The 20858-nt window shown below is 51.3% G+C and overlaps 1 protein-coding gene across 1 annotated transcript in view; it reads left to right on the top strand.

Annotated features, from left to right (window-relative positions):
- The window catches only part of Synpo (synaptopodin), a 55986-nt gene that overhangs the window by 15440 nt on the left and 19688 nt on the right, over window positions 1–20858 (top strand). The window contains exon 2 of the mRNA XM_052155384.1: window positions 3688–4324. Within this exon, the coding sequence (XP_052011344.1) occupies window positions 3943–4324 (382 nt within the window). The 5' untranslated portion in view covers window positions 3688–3942. The remainder of the gene's footprint in view (window positions 1–3687; window positions 4325–20858) is intronic.

Genomic DNA, 20858 nt, shown 5'->3' on the forward strand with positions numbered 1-20858 from the left:
TCAGCTCTTGAAACCAAGAGAATGGATTCCAAGCTCCGGAGGACCCTGTCTATCACTGGGAGAAGGACTGGCCTTCTCCTGCCCACACAGATAGGCTCAGCATCCTCAGGGGCTGTGAAGTCCTCAGAGCCATAGTTTGTAGCTGCTAAGAGCACTAGTCCCAGCAGCCTTTGTTCCCATCCTGTTACCCTTCTTGCCCAAAACTCTAGGCACAGTATCAAGCTTCCTTGTCTTCAACCCTAGACCACACTCCCCTGTTGACAACCCTCCTTGAGAGATAAAGGTAAAGGGCTTGGACCAATACGTACTAGACACTTTAGTGCTGTGCCTGCTATTGTGATTATGAGTCTCTGTGGCTCTGGGGCACCCAAGAGCCATAGGCCTGCTGGGACCCCTGCTCTGTCCCTGCCTTGGTTGAAAACCCTCTCCTTGGGAGAGAGCTTTGAATTGGAGGGTTCCTGCCAACCCCTCCCTCCTGGCTTGGCAGCCTCAAGACAAAGCTAGCCAAAAATATTTGTGTGGGTGGCGGAAAGTTAACTTTTCCGCCTCTCTCTTCTTTCCTGGAAACCGTGGCCACTGTCAAATACAGCAAAACAGAAGCAGAGATGGAGCGGGGCGAGGCCCCCACAGGGAGTCAGAGAGCTCCGCCCCCGCCCTTCACCCACTCCCGCTGCCTCCTGCCATCTGGTTCTGTGACAGGGTAGGGGTGGGTGGCTCTGAGAACTGAAAATCACGGATCCGTGATGCCAGAGTTCTATGGCCCTGCTAGCACTGGCTGCCTGAGTTGCATTCTGACTTTGGAGAAAATTGACTCCAGAGGTTGGGAGAACCCTGGCCAGGCTCACGCAGGAGCTACTAGCCCCTTTATGAGTCTAAGGCCGGTGAGATTCCAGTGTCAGGAATCTGGCAGCTGCTGGTAAGCAAGCAAATCCTGGAGAGGAGCGAGACCTGAGGGTATCATTACCAGGCTTGAGGTCCAGCCTTCTGATGAAAGTGTCAGAGCTAGGCATGATTCCCAACAGGGACACTTAGGGGACTCTCATTTTCCTTCCCTTTGGGATGACTTATGGAAGCATCTGTCCGGTTCACCTAAGTGAATACCCAGGATGGAGTGGCTACCCATTACTGGGAGCTTTCTTCTTCCTGGACCCTGCTGTATGGACTAATAGGTGCTTGGTTCTCTCTCTGATCAGGGTGCGTGTTTGCCTTTCCCCTGCTTGGCTGTGATCTGCCAGAGGTCTTGGTGATGCGCTTATCTCCCAGTCTGTCTTCCGGTCTCTCCTGGCACAACCAGCTAGAGACCAGCACCTCTGCTCAGACTGCTCCGATTAGGATCTCTGGCTCCTGCCTGGGATAAGGCGTAAGGGTCACAGGTGGTCAGGCTTGGCCCCACTGTCATCAAGCAAGTAGGCGTCAATAAATTCTCACCAGCCTGGGGCAGTCAGGACGTGCGTATGTGCACATGGGAGCCTCTCCTACTAGAGAGTTCACATGGTTATGCAGTGGTAGAATGTCGTCTTTCAACCAAATCCGTTCACTCCGAGGGTGCCTCCAAGCACCCTGGCAGAGCGCCCTGCCTTAAGGGCCACCTGCTCAGCCGAAGAGGCCTTGTTCATGTCACACTCTGCATCTCCTCAAGGGATTTCCAAACTTTTGACCCCAGTGTGGGAATCTCCTGTTCTCTGGAGCCCATAGGGATCTGCTCACTGTACATCTCCCCCTGGAAATCTAAAGATCAGACACCCCCTTGTATGACTAAACACCTGCACCTTCCTGTTTCGTCCCAACCTCCATGAACACAGTCATGTGTCCTCAGAGCCAGGAACCTGCGTGGAGCCCTGGACGCCTCCCCCTCCTCCACACCCACTCCCCATCTGCCAAGCTTGTCAGTTCTTCTCCCCGAGTCCATTCAACCCCTCCTCCTCAGCCCTCAGAGGAAACTTCCACCCTCCCCTGATTACCATTCTTAACATTTACAAATAATTATACTATTATTATATTACCTCATCATTTGCAGCTCTCTCGGACACAGCAGTTCCCAACCCCCATTGAATGACCCTTCACAGGGGCCCTGAGACCATCAGAAAACACACCACGACTCATAACGGTAGCAAGCTTACAGTTATAAAGTAGCAAGGGAACAATTTGATGGTTGGAAGGAGGGTCACCACAACATGAGGACCTTTGCTAAAGGGTCACAGTATTTGGGAAGGTTAGGATTCACTGCCCTAACAGATACAGAAACTTCATGAGCTAGAGTATCATACTTTCATCTACCTTATATGTCCGAGGAGCTATTACAGGGTCTGAAATAGAATAGGGGCCTGATACATTTTTGTGGGATTTAAGAGTAGCATGAAATGGATGGAGCTGGAGAACATCATACTAAGTGAGGTAACCCAGACTCAAAAGACGAATCATGGTATGCACTCACTAATAAGTGGATATTAATCTAGAAAACTGGAATACCCAAAACATAATCCACACATCAAATGAAGTACAAGAAGAAAGGAGGAGTGGCCCCTTGTTCTGGAAAGACTCAGTGAAGCAGTATTGGGGAGTGGGGGTCTAGAAGCACTTTTGGGGAGTGGGGGTCTAGAAAAGGGGAAATCATTTGAAATGTAAATAAAAAATATATCGAATAAAAAAAAAGGGAAAAAAAAGGAAAAAAAAAAGAGTAGCTCGCAGGAAATAAGCGACACTCAGAGAGCGTGCTCACCGCTCTGTGCGCATTTTCCCAGAGAACCCTTTACACAATTATACCAGAGTTGATTCTTCATTTGAAGTGCCTAGAATCAGTAGGGTTTCAGATTTTAGACTTTTTTAGATTGAGGGGGGAATTTGCATATGCATAATGAGATAGCTTTGTGGATAAGAAGAGGAGTCTAAAATTAAATTGAATTTTTGTTTCCTACATGTCTTATACTCAGCCTGAAGGCCATTCTACATGACTTATTGTTTTTAAATTGTGCTTTCCTGTTTACTGTAACTTTGTCCCCAAGTCCAGGGATGGGATTTGGACTGGTGGCAACAGGATGCTGCTGAGAAAGTTTTGGGGTTTGGGGTTTTCCTGGTCTGGGTGGCTCAAGCTAGCTTACAATGTGCATCTTACAAATGGGGGAGGGGAGACTCAGAGACCAACACATGCTGCATGGCTGAATTCTGACTCAAAGTCCAGCACGTGTAAACAGACCATTGTGTTGGCTCTCATAGCCAGCTGTGTACCCTAGTCTTGTACCCCCCCCCAACCCCGCTATTCCTGTGATTCCTGTGCTGTGTGTACCTTTGGTGGGATGTGAAAGAATTCTTTTTAGGTGGTGCGAAGATGAGTGTTTTTAAAATAACTAGATATTTATTTAACGAGTGCAGGGAAGGGGACAACTTGGCACAATGTGCTTGTGGTTTTCCTGCAATTATTGCTCAAGATAAGTCTAAAGGAACAGAAGTTGTGTTATTTAAAGTGGATTGAAGGGAAACATTAAGTAAATAAGTGTCAGGTAGCCCGAGGACAGGGTGTAAGTAGCGTACTACAAGGCCGAGCTTCCGGAAACACTCCCCTGTGGAGGGGTGGGAACCGTACCCCAAGTCCTAGCCAGCTCTTGAGGCTTGCTACTCACAGGTCTCAGTGATTGCATTCTGAACATTCAGCGAGCTCTCTGGTATGTTGTATCTTCTCTTCCTATACAGATAGCCGGTTCTGAAGGGACCATCGTAGCAGAATTCAGGAGGGTAAGAAAAAGGTATTGGACTGTGCCACTACCCAGCCCAGAAAGGACTTGCCTTACCTCTCAGCTGATCTCACTCCAGCCCTGTGCTGTCAGCAGAAGGTGAATCTGTGGAGAACCCAAGGAGGCCTTGAGAGAACCCGGGAGCAATAGTGACACAGGTTACTCACCCTGAGCCAGGTGGCGGCTGCTTTGTACTGCCAAGGAGAGGACCGTAATGCTGGGCGCTCACTTTCCACCCCCGCCCCTTGGACCCAGTGAGGGAAGGGCTGCCCCTTGCACCTTCCAGATCCCGGATGGGAGCTACCGGTGCCTGGCTCTGGAAGCTGAGGAGAGCAGCAGTGAAGACGGCCTGCAGGGAGAGGTGAGGCTGGTGGACCTGGAAGAAGAGAGGACCAGCAAAAGCAGAGCGAACCATGGGACACCACCGCTGTCCAGAGGCCCAGCCATAATCCAGCCATCCAGCTGTGGCAGGGAGGCACGAGGTGGTTTCCAGCACAGTGACAGGCCAAGTCATGACTGGGACGTGGTACAGGCCCGGAAAGTGATGACAGCCAGTGCCAGTAGCAGCTCTGTGTCCAGGGTGGCCCAGAAACCAGGTAAGCTTGTATGCCATAGAAAACCCCATGGTTCTTAATCAGGGGCTGCTGGAGCTCATCCTCCTAGGATGTTTAACGATTATCACTAGTCATTCACAACGTCCAGATCTCCAACTGTGGAGAGATGGGAACCTGGGCCGTATGTGTATGTAGTTCCAGCTGTTTGTCAAAGAGAAGGCAACAGAAGAAAGCCTGTATGTCACTTGGTTGGCAAAAATCCCACTCCTCCCTCCCCACCTAAATCTACCCTTTGACCGTTACTGGTAACAACTTGGCTGTGAAGTCCCAAGCATCTGATGGAGCAGCCTCCTCCCCCCACCCCCCATTAAGCCTATAGAGTTTAGCAGTAGCTCTAGACAAACAGACACCTTGACAGAGAGGTCATTGCCTCCCAATCGCTAATAGGGCAGACACTGAAGCCTTTCATGTAAGCTGACCTCCATGGGGAAACTGAGACTCAAGCTTCTTGAGTGTGTTCCGGTCTCTTAGCATATTGATGGCTTAGCTAGGCTTAGGGTCCTCACCCAGGCCTTGGTTTTCCATCTGTCAGAGATGGATGACAAAGGAACGGGCCATGCCACCTGGGTTGCAGCAGGATCCAGTGACAGCTTGTGGAGGGAGGAGGCCTGGGGCCCATGAGTGCTGGAGTCTGCAGAGCAGGCAGTATAAGACAAGGGAAGCCACTCAGAATCGCCTCCACCAGTGACAGGGGCAATGGAGATGCTGTAGGGATTTGTACTGGGGATGGTGTGGCTAGGAGCTGAGCCATGATCTGTGCAGGCAGGAGAGCTGCTGCCAGTAGGTCCCCAGGGTGCAGAGTGGAGGAGGGGACAGTCCTGGGAGGGCTTGTGCGTCAAGAGACTGAAGGAACACTTCATTTCTCGGCAGGCGTTGCTGACGCCAGAGCTGGCGTCTCGCCAACCTTCTCACCCACTCTGCTCTCTGCAATAATTCTCTCCAGGCTCTGATCATCTGCTTTGGACATAGTCCCCGCCCAGGCATGGGTTATATAGAGAAAGAGCCGGGCAGGAGGAGTGAGGGGCTTTCGGGGGCTCTAAACAGAGAGGAGGATTCCAGAGTCAGCCTGATCATGGCTCCTCAGGAACCTGAGTCCCATTGTGACTTATTTGCCAGGGGCACAGCTGGGTCAGGAGGCAGGGACGATGGGTCTCAGCCCAGTGTGCAGTAGTCAAGCCCTAGCAAGTCCCTTCTCTTTGGTGAGCTCATTTTTTTTTCTTTTTTAATCTGTGAAAATAGAATCAAAACCGGAGCTGTTGAGAGGGTGTCACGATCTTAGCTGTGGCTATGTTTTGGAAAAGCTACAGTGCTCTAGGTCGCTGTGTAAAATGAAATGGAAACAGTCATTATTAGCTGAATGGTACAATTGCTGTCGTCTGAGCTGTGTGCAGTCTGCTGGGCAAACAGCGTCAGTATGTGCCTCACAGAAGAGTCCATTATACAGCTAAGGAATGTAAGTGGCTGGTCCAGGATGTGACTAGCATGTTCAGCCATGGTTTTTTGACGATAGTGCTTGTGCTACTCGTTATGATTCTATTTTGAGAACGTGCTTTACAAATACCCTGGGACGATAGCAGCTGTGGGTAGGATGGGGAGGAGAAAACATGGCCTTTGATTGCCTTGTTGGCATCTCACACCCAATGGGTCATTTGATGAGATCTCACTCTCTGTCTTAACGATGAGACAACTGAGTCTCAGAGATTTGAGTCCAAGTCACACAGTCATTGTCAACTCCGGAACTCAATGTGTCCTTTACATAAACAGCCCAATTCATTTCTCTTTACTGTCCATCCAGTGGGTCTGAACATTCTAGAGACAGAGGGGACAGGAGGGGCCTCAGGAGAAGGGACAGGTAAGACACTTCAGCTGGCTCTTGCTGAGACGTGGAAATCTGGGTGGTCTTGGATCTAAATCTCAATGGCCTTTCTGCTCCCTGGGGGACGGGGCGTGGCAGGTCCTTTCCCTCTGCCTGGAGAGTGGGAGGGAATGAAGTCTGGGATGCTGCCAGGTTATTAGCAGCTTAGGGTTTCCTCTCCACGCTTCCTCTCATTCCAGAGAGGATCACAAGCATCTTCAGACAATCACACCCATCCTTCCGCTATTAAACCTGCCTTTCTGGAGCGCTGCCTGGCAGACTCACGTCCAAGCCGTTCATCTTCTGCCATGGGCACCGTACAGATCTTTATTTGGGATTGGTGGGTGCTGGTACCAGCTGAGCCGGGCAGAGCAGGGTCTTTGTCAGGCAAGAAGAGGCCGCAGCCTCACGTTCAAGTCCACCAGGGGCCTGAGAGAAGTCTGATAGAGGAATATAATCAGGCCTCTGCCAAACACTAGATCATCCACTGTTCACCAAGAAAGAGCTCTCTACACGACAGCCCTCTTCTCTCCAGAGTCGCAGCCGATTGTACCTGGCAGAGTGTTGAGTTTGCTGTGCCAGTGGAGGCAGAAGCAGAGAAACGGAAAGCAATCTGCAAAGTCACACAGTACATTGGGACCCCGGCGTCTGCTTTTCTTTTTAGCAGCTAGGCTCCGTGTTGAATGTTTTGTACATATTACTCCATTGTATCCTCAGAATATAAAGTTCAGACATGACACTGACTTCCCCCTCCTCCTCTCCTCTCCCTCTTTTTTATATTTTTCTTTTTCCATTTTGTGGCAGTCTTGCTATGTAGGCTTGCAGGCCTGAAATTTGCTAAGGAACCTTGAACTGCTGCGTCTCCAGTGCTGGGATTACAGGCACGCCTTCCGTACTTGCTTTCTCATTTCTGTTTTCCAGATGAGGAAACTAGGCATCCAGACTTTAAGAGACTTGTGACTTGAAGTCTCACAGCCTGTAGATGGAGGAACTGAGATTTGAACCCCAAGAGGTCTTGGGCCTATGCTTTTAAGTAACTCTTTTTGTGGCTTCATCTCCATGGAGACAAGGAAGCAGGCTGTGATCTTCCACCCACCTGGGGCTGGAAATTGGTTGTTCAGGCTCTGAGAGTAGGTGTGGGATCCAGCCAAGCCACATTCTTCTTTGTCATAATGGGGAGACCCAAGAGCCACTGCTGACCCAACTTCTCCTTTATCAGTGGCCATTTGACGGAAAGGAATAGCTAGAGGATTCAGGGGCCTTTGCCACTCTTGTAGATACTGCCTTGAGCCTCAGATGGGCAGGAGGATTGGAGTATGGGTGTGACTTGTAAGATAAGTCTGTTAATGAAGATCCATCTTCATTAGCTGAGGAAACTGAACTGAATTCATTTTATTGAGGAGAGAACGGACAGAATCTGGTCAAGGGGAAGGAGCCAAGGCCAAAGCCCCTGTGCTTTTTAGGTTTCTAGGAAAGGGTAGATGGCACTGGTGGCTGGCCAGGGAGCCCCACACCCTGGTGATTTTAACAAGATGATAGTGAAGAACCACTCACAGGTTCACATATACCTCCCTGTGCTGTTCGATCAAACATACATACCACTTACATACATGTCTACACCATGATGTAGACATGCCATATCCTCAGACAAATACTATATATGCACTGTTAAGTTTCCACATATGTGAATGCCCTCAAACTCTGGCATATATATGTGCAGTGGGCATACAGTGGCATACACCCTCATCCATCAAACCACAACAATACATGTGGACAAGTGCCTTAGGTTCCCTTGGATAGCTCCCATCCGACCTCAGGGCACAGAGCAGACACTCCTAAGGGTTCTCACGCAAGCACACAGGTTCTCTCCTGTAGACACGGGTTAAACCATGCCCTTTTCTCCATTTCCTCTGCTAAACACTCATAGTCTCTCCTCCACGCATATCCACTCTTGTACAGCCACTGTTACACCCCCACACCCCCACATGCAGACTGAACCACTTTCTCTCCCCGCTTCTTTTTCTCATCTCTTTCTCTTTCACAACCACCCACACAGTAATCCTAGCTGCTCTCCCTCTCTCTCTCTTCCGCTCACCCACGCAGCCTGTTTCCTGGATTTCCACAGGCTGGGCTGCAGCCACCTCCCCAGTACATGCATTGGGAAAAAGCAATCTCTTGCCTGGTACCATCTCCAGGATAGCTTCTTGTCCCTCACCCAGCACAACAGGAGAAGAGTGACCACAAGTCAGGGGAATGTCCCGGTGCCCACGGAGCCAGGCAGAGGGATTTGTCTCCTCAGTCAGCTGACTGCTTGCACTTAGAGCCAGGGACAGCCTTAAACTGGCTTTGGGTCTGTGCCTTAGAGAGCCGGCATGTTTCTAAGTTCCTCTATCGGAAGCCTAAACACAGTTCTTGAAGACAGGTGACACTGGAATCACCCTGTCTGAACAAGTCACCAACGAGCGAGTGTGGTCTTCTTTCAGACTTGCTGGGGACACGGAGGTGCTGTTGGTTAACCAGTCTTGCTTCCAAGTCCAACAACCAAGCCCCCCACAGGATCTGCACTGGAATGTGCGAATATAGACTTTTAACAGCAGTGCGTGTGGTGTCCCCACTGAAGCACGGTGACAATTGCCATGGCCTCTGCTGAACTCAGCCTGAATGGTGTTTTGCAAAAGTTGGGGAAATCAAAGCCACGCACAGACCACACAGCATCTCTGCCCTTGTTGCTGATAGCTAATTAAGTCAGGGGAAGACAAGAGGCTGGTGACAGCTCTCCTCAAGCCTCTTGGCTTAAGCCCTAGCAAAGACAGTTTACTCTATAGTCACAGGGCTGGAACAAGTGGAGTGGGGTGTCACAGTTATCACTTGAGGGGACAGATTTTAAAGGTGGGTAGTAGTGGTGGGGGAGGGAAAGAGAAAGGGGCAAAGAGATGCGGGGGGTGGGGGTGGGGGCGGGCGGGAATGGAAAAACTGAGTGAGAAAGAATGTAAGGGCAGAACTATAGACCTAGAGATACACAGTAAGAGGAGGAATCAGAGCAACAGGGGCAGCCAAAAGTGAGGTGCGTAGAGAGGACCCAAGGAGAGAGCAGGAGGTGAGGCCTTGGCCACAGGGGGCAAGAGAAAGGGGGGGTCGCACCCCGGGAACAGACGCTGGGCGTGGCGCTAGAGGGGCGGCGCTAGGGCCCGGGGGAGCGCTCGGCAGGAGAGCGGTGCCCGCCCAGCGCCCGCGGCTCCCGCTTGGGTCCCCTTCAGCCTCTAGCGGCTAGGACCTCGCTTGGGGCGCAGAGTGGGCGCCGCTGCTGGGCGGGGTGCAGGGATCTCGGGGCGGGGCTCACGCATGGACGTAGCCAGGTGAGCCAAGGCGGCGGCACCCGGGAGCTCGGGGACCGCGCACGGCTGCTGGAGGTGAGTGGGGGGGCTCGGGGCTGGCGGGGCGCCCAGCGAGCCTCGCCCTTGCCACCTGCGCAGCTGCTCGCCCCGCCCCAGAGGAAGGTGGCGCATCTGGGCTCCAGTCCCTGTATTCAGGGTGACCTTTGCCAAGTTGCTTCTGCACGGAGCCTCAGTTTCCCCCATCTGTACAGTACAGGCTGCGGGGAGACCTCAGGGCTATCTCAGGACGCCCGGTTCCGGCGTGATACCTGCCGGAGTTGTGTGGGCTTTAGTTGTCGTGTCCTCCGCAAGCCTGTCGTTGTTGGGGGTGCTGCAGCGCCCAGGCTCACTCATGGGCACCGTCCGCAGCTCTAAGCCCCCGCCCGCTCCGGGAAACCCGGCTGCAAAGACCCAGGAGCCTGAGCGTGAACGGACATGGGCGCCTGGGGAGGCAGCAGGACCGACTATGCGGGCCAGCACCTTAGTTTCCCGCGGGCGGAGCGGCCGGGCAGAGGGGGCTGCTGTAGTGCTGGTGCGCAGGTTAGCCACACTGCCACACAGCTGAGACCTCCAGGGCCTGATCCCATCTGAGGAAATCAAGACCTTTATAAAGCCCCCCAAGGGACTCCTGAGTTTTCTTCGCCTGATTCTCACAGCATTGGTATTCTAGTCCCCCCCCCCCCCTTCCGTTTAACTATCAGGAAGAGCTAGCTCCTTTCTGACACCACACCGTGGAATGAAGGGTTGGGAAGGTACTGCCTAGGGCCTTGGAAAGACCTCTGAGGAATCTAGGGAAAAGGTCTCCACGCCCTCGCTCAACCCCAAGTTCTGGGCTTAAATCGGGATGGAGATAGGAACCCCTGTGCTCCACCTCTGGCTTTTCTAGACGTTGGATAACGGCTAAGTGTGAAGCCGCAGGTGGCCTAGAGCAAGTAGGATCCTGACGTGCCCCTCCCTTCTCCAGATCCCAGGGAGGCTAGGTAGGTGGCCCTGAGGGGGCAGCTGCACTATAGACCCAAGTACCGCGGTGGTCCGAGGGACAGTCAAGGTGTCCCACCCTTGTTGCTTTGGAAAGTGGGAGAGGAAATTCGATGCTTGTCAAGAGGGAGGGTACGGGTGAGCTGTCCTGCCTGCAGCCAACCAGCCCTGTCAGTGACCTAGACCTGGCCTCTATCCATGTTGGGGGGGGTTGAGGCTTAAACTGAAGCGGATGACTCTCTCTCAGCGGGAGGCCAAAATCCCTGTCAGGAGCTGACCTGCCTTTGGCTGGCTCCAGCATCTTTCAAGTTTGATGCTGGAAGAACTAAGGGCAAATATTTGCGGCTGGGCCACCAAGGCTTTCGGGCCCCAGTTTTTAGCCTGCCCTCACTTCACAAGCTGCACCCTACTTCCTGCACCCCTTTAAATTAAAAGTTAGAACCCAGTTCGTGTTTGCACAATGAAAATCAGGGCTTTAACTCTTTCCTTCCCCGGACAGCGCTTGTCCTTCTATACTCCCTGGATGATAAGGTAGAAAAAAATTTTTTTGGTTGTGTCTGGTTTCTGGTTAGCCAGCTTTGCTCTGCCTGCATCACAGCGAAACAAGCTTGCAATTCTTCTTAACAGGCAGCTTCCTCACCTCCTTCGTCTGAGTTGGGGAGACTGAGGCCAGGCTGGAAGAGTTTGCCAGGGCACTTATGCCAGCAGAAAGCAGCAGGGCTCTCTCTCCTTGGGAGGGTGGGAGTGGGGGCATGGGTGTGTGTGACATTTTAAGAAAGGGGAGGGTCACAGCACCCTAGAGCATCTGGAAGGCGGGAAGACACACAGTGGCCTTTTCTCATCCTTTAAGTCTTCAGAATGGATTCCCTGAGCCCTTGCTAGGTGGGAAGTTCACACATCACAGGCCCCCTACCAAGGCTGCCTTCCCACAAGGTGAATTTACCTCCAGCCCTGGGGCCTGGCTGGGGAGGCACCTTTTCCTTTAGGGCTGTTCCTGGGCTTCCAGACATGAGCTCATCGGAGCACTTGGTGCCAGGAAGGGAGGGACTGAGGGGAAGCAGTCAGGGCTGCCCCGATCGGGATACCATGGGCTCTAAGAAGTGGAGTGGGCACTCTTGTCAAAGTCTTGCAGGCTCTGCCCCATTGTGATGGGGAAGCAGGATCAAAACAGTCTAGGCGAGATCAACCAGGAGAGGATGGAGCCCGGCCGAACGCCCCAGCTCTATAGTGCCAGGCTGATCTCTGCTCCCTGCTGGCTTGCCAAGTGACCTTGGCAAATCCCTTGCCTGCCTGGGACCTCAGTAGCCATGGTTAGTAACGAAGGGGGAAGGGTGCCTAGCAACTAGGTCAGAGTAGAAAACAGGACTGACAGATTCTTCCTATAGGAGCTTGTCTATGCATATACTCATGTACATATGCATATGCACATGCATACACACACGTATATGTGTGTATATGTACATACACATATAATATTGGGCTACTTTTTTTTTGAGACATGGTCTTACTGTGTAGCTCTTGCTGGTCTGACCCTTGCTGTGACACTCAGATTGGCTGGGCTTGTGGCCCCTGTGCTGAGATGTGTGCTGCCTTACCAGACTAGAAGCTAGCTGCTCTGTCTAAATTTTAAAATTCCATTTATTCACTTGTGTGTGTGTGAGAGAGAGAGAGAGGGAGAGAGAGAGAGAGAGAGAGATCGTGTGTGTGTGTGCGTCTCACATACATGCACATAGCACATGTGTGGAGGTCAGTGGTAATTGGTTCCCTCCTCCTGTGTGGCTCCCAGGGATTGTACTCAGGTTGTCTCCTTTATCTGATGTGCCATCTCACCAGAGAAGCCTTTGCTTTAATTGAATGAATAAGACAACTAAAGATGAGTAAATCCGTCACCCCACTTCTGAGGGGGCATAGCATGGCCCTGATGTTGAGATGGAGGGCAGGGGGGAGGGGCTCCTTTGTGGCTAGGGCTTATCAAGGCCCCCTGTGGCATGGAAGTCTGGATTTGAAGGGTGGTCAAGGGCTTCTTAGAGGAAGTGTATTCAGAGTGGTACCCAGAGGCTTTGAGGGCACTGGGCTGGGTACAGGAGGGTCGTGCAAGTGGGTGGGGTGCACTCAGAGCTGGGGTGTGGGTGGTGTGTGTTGGTTGCAGTTTGAATCCACCTATCTGCCCCGCTCCTGGCTTTAAAATGCAGGCCATAGGAGTTGGGCCTGAGATCTGGCCAGAGGGAGGGCCAGATCTGCCTCTGGAGAGGCTCTGTGCTTTAGGACAGGGTACATATAGGGCTCTTTGTGGACTGTTTCTGGACACTAGACAGTGAGGCTCAGTTGCTACTCAGTGCTACTGCAGGAGAAGTCTGCACGGCAACAGCCCCCAGGCCCTGCCATTTCAAAGGCTTTACCCAAAGCCCTTTTTCTGGAATGAAAACCCTTCCCCAGCTGGCGGCTGCTCACATTCCGTTGTCACCCTGGCTCATCTTTTCCATTCAGTAAGGCAGCCCAGGGTAGGTCTGTGCTGACCCTGCCCTGCCCTGCCCTGCCCACCTCCATGGATGCCACAGTCAATCTGTGTGTCACCTGCTTCTCCCGCATGGCTGGCACATGGATGCTGTGGTCAGACTTTGGGGTTTCATTCCCGGCTGCCTGAGAGTTCATAAGCACGTTATGTAACCCCTCTGGACTCTTGTTTCCTCATCTATAAAACAGAGACAATGCTAGGCCTTGTACTGTTAGGAAAATGGAGTGAGTTCACGATGAATGCCTAAAAACTGAGCTACTACTTATTAATAGTACTCCCGTGTTTTGATCTCTGTTAAAATAGCAAGCCCTTGAGCAGATGGCCTCTTGCCTGAGGCGCCTCATATCTCCACGTAAATTTCTTCTTGTGTTTGGCCAGGGTGCTTTGGAGATGGCATGACGAGCTGGCACAATGGGTAGGACCTGGACCAAGCTTTAGGGGTAGCTTATAGGCAAGTGGTCAGGAGCACTTAGATGAGGCCATGGTTGGGCTGACGTGATTTTGTTGTTGTTGTTGTTACTATGTTCCAAGAGCTCTATTCTATCTCCACTGCCCCCATGATGCACTGCTCCCAGGGATGCTTCCTTCTCCTAAGGCTCCAGCCTTCCTGACCTTCCTTTAAAGGCTCATTGGAGGTACCATGCCTTTTCTCACCTCAGGGCCTTTGTCCCCTGCTCTCCCTGCCTTGAGCCCCTTCACTCCATCAGCTGTGCCTTTCCGGGCACACTTGGGTTACCTGAAGGTAGGTAAGCTTCTCTACTTGCTGGGAGAGGTTCACCAGCCTCACAGTGAGTGGGGAAACTGAGGCACAGAGCGGCTGGTTCAGTGAGCTCCAATATCATGTAGCTACAAACCCAGCCAGTCTGACCCCTACAGACCTCAAGTTTTACTACAGTATGACATAGTCCAGAGAGGCCAAGACATCTCTAGATTATGCAGTGGAATTGGGGGATGGGGAGGCGCTGATTAAAAAATAGACGGTCATGCGCATGAGGGCCAGACGTACTGCCACCCAGCCTCTGGCCAGTTGGCTTCCAGTGACCCAGGTGCTGGGTTCTTCTTAGGCCTCCTGCTGAGAGCCCTATCCGCCCCCCCACCCTCACCCCCACCCTCACTCCCTCCCACCCCTGAATCCACATGTGCCCAGCCACAGCCAGTCTCTTCCTCCCCCTCCTGCACGCCTCCCAGCATCCAGGCAGATGGTGCTTCACTGAGCGTGGGTGGGCCTGAAGCTCAGCTGCTGGTTTCTTGCTGTGCCAAGGAAGTCTAGTGTCACCGTGCACTGGTTGTGTGGCCTTGAATGAGAACCTGCCCCTCTCTGGCCGCTGGGAGAGGAAGGGGATTAGTAGAAGCTCTTTCCTTTGAAGCTTTAGAAATCTTACTCAGCTTTCTGCACACACACACACACACACACACACACAAACCCTGACAAAACAGTCCCAGGGACCCCACACCAAGAGGTGATGTGGCCTGCCACAGCCACTGAGCCTCAGAGAGCAGGACAGGTCCCGGCCCAGTCATCTTGAAAGTGCTGTTCTTCAACAGCTTCATTAGTTGAGTGAGATTGCCTGGTGCCAGGGAGATGAAAGCTTTGCAGTGAGGGGGTGTGAACAGTTCGCTCCTCCCTTCTCTTCTCCAGGTCAAACAAATGTTTGTTCAACCCCAACTATAGACCAGGCGCGGGAGGTCACAGCCAATGTCTCTGTCCTGCTAGGGCGGAGCAGACCGATATTAAAACCAACAGCGGTGGAATCTGATGAGTTGGGAGGATATCTCGAGGATGGTATGGGGAGAATGTCACTCCCAGCAGGTAGAGAAGCTTACCCACCTTCAAGCAACCCAAGGCACAGCTGACGGAGTGAAAGGGCTCAAGGCAGGGAGAGCAGGGGACAAAGGCCCTGAGGTGAGAAAAGGCGTGGTACCTCCAATGAGCCTTTAAAAGAAGGCCAGGAAGGCTGGAGCCTTAGGAGAAAGAAGCATCCCTAGGAGGAGTGCATCATGGGGGCAGTGGAGATAGTCATCTGGGGTCTGGAGCCCCTAAAGGATCTGAGCGGGATGCTGGTCTCTCTGGTGCTGGGCCAAAGGCTGCCTGCATCTTTTCTAGGATGGCCGCTGTCAGTGGGCCCCACATCAGCGACCTCATGGATGGTTGGCTCAGAGAGCATCTGGAGCCACCTCTCTCTGCCTGGACCACCGTGGGTGGACTCAAGCAGGGTATGGTGGTCCAGCAGCCACAGGTCAGAGCAAGTCCTTGGCCAGGCAGTTCAGAGTCCCCTGAAGCCAAAACCCTGGAATGCTGGTTCAGATGTTTGGGCTCCAAGCCGAGCTCTGCCGAAGCCCTTTTCTTTGGACTGTTTCCCAACCTGTACCCTAGAGAATAGGTTTCTGCTCTCGAAGCGGGGTATGTGGATGCCACAGCAGCAAGACCCAGAAGCTGGTTGGAAATGCAGGTTCAAGTGCCCTGCAATAGTCCTCTGTACTCCAGAGGAGAGAACTGTTCTAGGCCAGCCATTTTTAAACTTGGAAAGAGTTAACGTCTCCAGACCTCTCTTTCACTCCTTAAGAACTTGGTCTCTGGTCTCTAAGCACCCTCAGTTCTCTGGGGTTCCCTTTCTTGAGAGTGTAGAGATGTGGGCTATCAAGGAGGGCAGTTGGCAGACCACAGCTCTGTGACATTTTTCCTGCTTGGTCCCATTTGGTGTCCTGCCCTCTTCCCTTCGGGATCCCTGAAAGGGTAGCTGGTACTATTCTTAGCAGGTCGGGATGGAGGAGCAAACATACTGGTGCATTATTTATGTCCATTTGTCAACAGGATTGCATTCAGGGCTCCCAGGACATGGCCCTTCCAGCATGGCCTTCGCCACTGTTGTGACAAGCACATCTATTATGTAGCCCTGAGGTGAAAATGTGCTTGGAACCAGGAAGGAAGGAAAGCAGTTTCCTAAGATCCCAAACCTGGCAAAAGGTGTTGGGGAAGGCACACCCAGAAGCAGCATGATCTGCAAAGGCCCCCCGAGGCTGAGGAAACAGCAGAGCAGAGCTCTGAACTCAACCATCTTGAAAATCCCACTCCTAAATAATTACTCTAGTTGAGTGAGATTGCATGGTGCTCCAGAGGGGAAGGCTTTGCCATCTGGCCTGCCACTCCCATTTAGGCTTGTCAACCTCATTCATGCTGATGGATGGAATGTGAGATACAGTAGTAATGAACCCGGATGTGGCTCAGTGGGTAGAGCGCTGGCCTAGCATGCCGAAGCCCTGGGTTCAATCCTCCGTGTCACTTAGCCTGGATGTGGTGGTACATATCTACAATCCCAGCACTTGGAAGTGGATGGAGGAAGATGCAGGAGGATGCTGGAAGGTGTAGAATGATCAAAGTCATCCGTAGCCACACAGTGAGTTTAAGCCAGCCTGAGATACAAAAGACAGGTATTCAGTTATATGTATGCAACATGTATATGCACTGACAAGTGACAAGACTCTCTGCTTCAACAGGTTAGTGGGTTAGCCAGAGCCCATGTGCACCACTGTTATTAGTGCATGAGCCACAGGCCCATTATGGGTACATTGTATGTATGTGGCAAACCCTTGCAGCAACCCAACAGGGTAGGAATTTGGAGTCTGTTACAGAGGCTCAGCAGATTTGAGGCTTGCTGGAGATTAACAAAGCTCATGATCAGGTTGGTTAGGGGGGGAAAAAGATTGTTTTGATCAAATGCTAGTAAGTAGTACCAGGGTTTTAGGGACCCTATCCACCACGGCCCAGTGAGAGAGATGCTACCATGCTGGAAGATTTACTGATTGAGGTTGTCCCATTGCTAGGAAACCTTGGGTTGTTGAAGAACTCACGTGTGTCAAGAGTTTTTATGAACTTGGAATAAAGGCTGGTTACCCTGTGGCTAAAGTCAAATGATAATGGATGTGTGGGTCAGGCTAGAGGTAGCATAGCTTGGGAGACTCTGCAGAGGCTCTGCTGGAAGCCAGAGACTGCATGCTGTGAAATCCTGGGAGGAGGATGAGTTCTCTCGGCCCCCTCCCCACTTCTTGCTTTTTATTTTATTTTTGAGACAGGGTCTTGCTACGTTTCCCCAGCTCCCTTCAAATTCATGGCAATCCCCTACCCACGTCTGCTTTCTGGACGCTGTGGGTACAAGCATGCACCACCACACCACACCTCGGGTTTCTAGTCTGTAGGATGATGTAACAGTCCCTGCTCTGCCTGTATATCTGATGAATGAGAAATTCTGGGGAGACTGAGTGTGTTGAGTACTTAGAGGATGGTTTATATTTACTTTATATCACTGTACGTACACCTAGTTCCTTTTTACTAAGTTTTCTACTTAGCACACAAAATAGCCAAGTTTCATTATGGCATTATCAAGCACAGCCCATGTCACAGGTTCACATGTCAGTGAACGTTGTTCATACCTATCCCACGTGATCATTTTTTCTTTTTTGTTCTTCCTTCCTTTCTTTCTTTCTTTCTTTCATACCTATCCCACGTGATCATTTTTTCTTTTTTGTTCTTCCTTCCTTTCTTTCTTTTTCTTTCTTTCTTTCTTTCTTTCTTTCTTTCTTTCTTTCTTTCTTTCTTTCTTTCTTTCTTTCTTTCTTTCTTTCTTTCTTTCTTTCTTTCTTTCTTTCTTTCTTTCTTTTTGTTTTTCAAGACAGGGTTTCTCTGTGGAGCCCTGGCTGTCCTGGAACTCACTCTGTAGACCAGGCTGGCCTCGAACTCAGAAATCCACCTGTCTCTGCCTGCCAAGTGCTGGGATTACAGGTGTGTACCACCACTGCCTGACATGATCATTTTTTCACATAGTGCATGCTGTTGATTGTTGTTTTGGTTAATCTTAAGGAGTCTTAGACCACAGTCTAGGCATTTGTCTATGTGTTTGCTAGCTATAAACCTTACTTACGGGTTGGTGAGCTCTGAAGGCTTACTGAGTCTCTAACCTGGCTGCATGCTAGCGTGCCTTAGGTGGACCCGTGGGTCTAGACTGGAGCCTGGGAATTGGCATGTGGGTCACCTGTAAGTTCTGATCTGGGCAGGATAAAGGAAGGAACTTGCTGCCAGGCAGTGGTAGCGCACGCCTTTAATCCCAGCACTTGGGAGGCAGAGGCAGGCAGATTTCTGAGTTCGAGGCCAGCCTGGTCTACAGAGTGAGTTCCAGGACAGTCAGGGCTACACAGAGAGAAACCCTGTCTCGAAAACCAAACCAAACCAAAACAAAACCCCCAAGAAACAAAAATAAAGGAAGTTGCAGAAGCCTTCTGTGGCGCTGGGTACCAGGCTGGGGTGGTTCTTTTTCTCTTACTCTTAGCTGCCCCTAAGGAAAAGAAAGAAGCAAGGGCAGTTGTGACCGCTGAGGATGCGAGTGGCTGCTGACGCCCTCGGTGCTGTGCTGGGACTCCATGGGGCTTAGCTGTTGGAGAGTGGAAAGGGGACATTCTCTGGACAGTGTCATCTCCTGGGACACCTGGGACAAGGTGGTAGGCATTCCTGGAGAGAGAGGTGCTGCCTTGCAGTAGCGAGTTAAAGAGTCGTGGGTTTTAAAGCACATCATTGCGTCGCTCGCTGGGCATTCTCCAGCAGCGAGCACCCTCCACGCAAGAACTGCTTAGTACCTCCGTTACCTAGAGAGTAGCAGGTGGGCTGGAGGGACGCGTAACCTCCCACAAGGTATGCAGTTCTTTCACATGTGCCCGTGCTAGCCTGTGGCGTGAGCGTGGGGTACTTCCACGGCTATGCCTGCAGGTGCTCACGTGGCTGTCACGCCCACTCTGTTTACTGTGTGCACGACTGGGTGGGCTCTGTTGCGTGTCATGCCGATTTGAAGCAGGCAGAGCTTGTGTGTGTGTGTGTGTGTGTGTGTGTGTGTGTGTGTGTGGCACTGTGTGCAAGGGAGGGTGCGCTGCAAAAGGAGATCCCAGAGACAAAAAGAAAGCTGGTAGGAAAGGCAATGTTCTTGTTTGCGTATATGAGGTAACCTGCCTCAGGACCTTAGTACAAGCTGTCTGTCCGCGAAGCCACTCTCCCCTCCCCAGATGTCCGTGTCTCACCATCCCCACCTTCCTCCTGGCTTCACTCAGCCGTGCTTTCTCTATGGTGACATTGATTGTTATGGCTACCTTTGCAAGTCACTCTCCACAGGCTCAGAATTATGTGTGTATTCATTATCTGATCCCTTACTAAAAGTCACACATTTTTGTGCTACTTTTCATTATGGCTGTGGACAGTATATAATTTGTGCAGTAAATGTTGGTAGAATTCAGGGGTCTGTACTATACATGCCCAGTTTTTTTAAAAATTTGTCTGATGATCCTCTCCCTAAGACGTGACATACCTGAGGTCAAGGGCTTGGTGTGTGTTTTCTAGGACACATTTGAAACTTACGTAGCTATGAAGATATTAAGAATCAGAGTTCCACCCAAAATGTTTAGCATCGGCTAGAAATGGGAGGCACTGTTCTCTGGCAAGCATCGGTCCCTGTGCAAGCCCCACTTGGAGGAGCTAGGTAAACTAGGTACAGGAATTCACTCAAGGCCACCCAAATGCAACAGGACAGACACCAGAATCAATCGTTTTGACCTCCTGTCTTCTTTTGTAGTTTGAGGAGATGAGAAGGAAGAACTGGCTGGCGTGGTGTCTCTGTAGGATTCCTGTTCGGCCCAGGGTGCAGTTAGGCCTAGAAACTGATGAGTTAGCATCTTCTAGTTCCCTGGAGTTCTGGTGCCTTCTTGGATGGATGTCCAACCAGAACCTATCTATGTAGGCTGCCTCTAGGATTTCGGACCTGGGGCGTGGCCTTGGGGGGCCTGGCAGGTGAACTGTTCTCTTCTGCTATAGCACTTTGACTAGAGGTTGCTTTTGGGGTCCTCTGGGTATTGGAAATGGGGTGGGACTATACTTGGTTGTAGACCAAGCAGAGGCTAGCTGGGGAAGAGAGGCAGAGGGCGTGAGGAATCAGGAACCCCAGCCTTGGTAAGCTCTGCAGAGCTGGCAAGGGCTGGAGCTAACTCCTGCGGGAGTGGTCAGTGTCATAAACCTTTGAGCTACCTTTGCATCTCAGTTGGTGAGCAGTGACTATGAAGCAGATGGTCTACTCTTGTTTTACACACACACACACACACACACACACACACACACACACACACACACACACGCACGTGCACACATACATACACACTCACATCCACACACATAAACACACACACACACTCACACACACATACGTGCACACATACATACACACATACACACTTACACACACACTCACACACATAAACACACACTCACACATACATACACACATAAACACACACACACATACACACATACATGCACACACGTACACATACACACACTCATACACTCACACAGATACATACATACACACACTCACACACACATACACACACACTCACACACATGCACTCACATACATATATACACATACACATACACACACATATACACACACTCACACATACACACACATACACACACAAATATACATGCACACACTCACACATGCATGCATGAGCACACTCACACAAACACACACACACACACACACGTACATGCACACACATTCACAGAGAGAGAGAGAGAGAGAGAGAGAGAGACAGAGTCGTTATGTAGACCCGTTTGCCACCACTCTTAGCTACTTAGCCTTGTTTTATTGAGGAAGCCGAGACTTACTCAGAGCCGCAGAGATTTACTAAGCGTGGATGACTGCCGACCTGTTGCACAGTAGGTGGAAAGGTGGGTGGGCTACCTGGAGGAGGCGCCAG

This window comes from Apodemus sylvaticus, chromosome 13, assembly GCF_947179515.1.
Source record: "Apodemus sylvaticus chromosome 13, mApoSyl1.1, whole genome shotgun sequence".
Taxonomy (NCBI): domain Eukaryota; kingdom Metazoa; phylum Chordata; class Mammalia; order Rodentia; family Muridae; genus Apodemus; species Apodemus sylvaticus.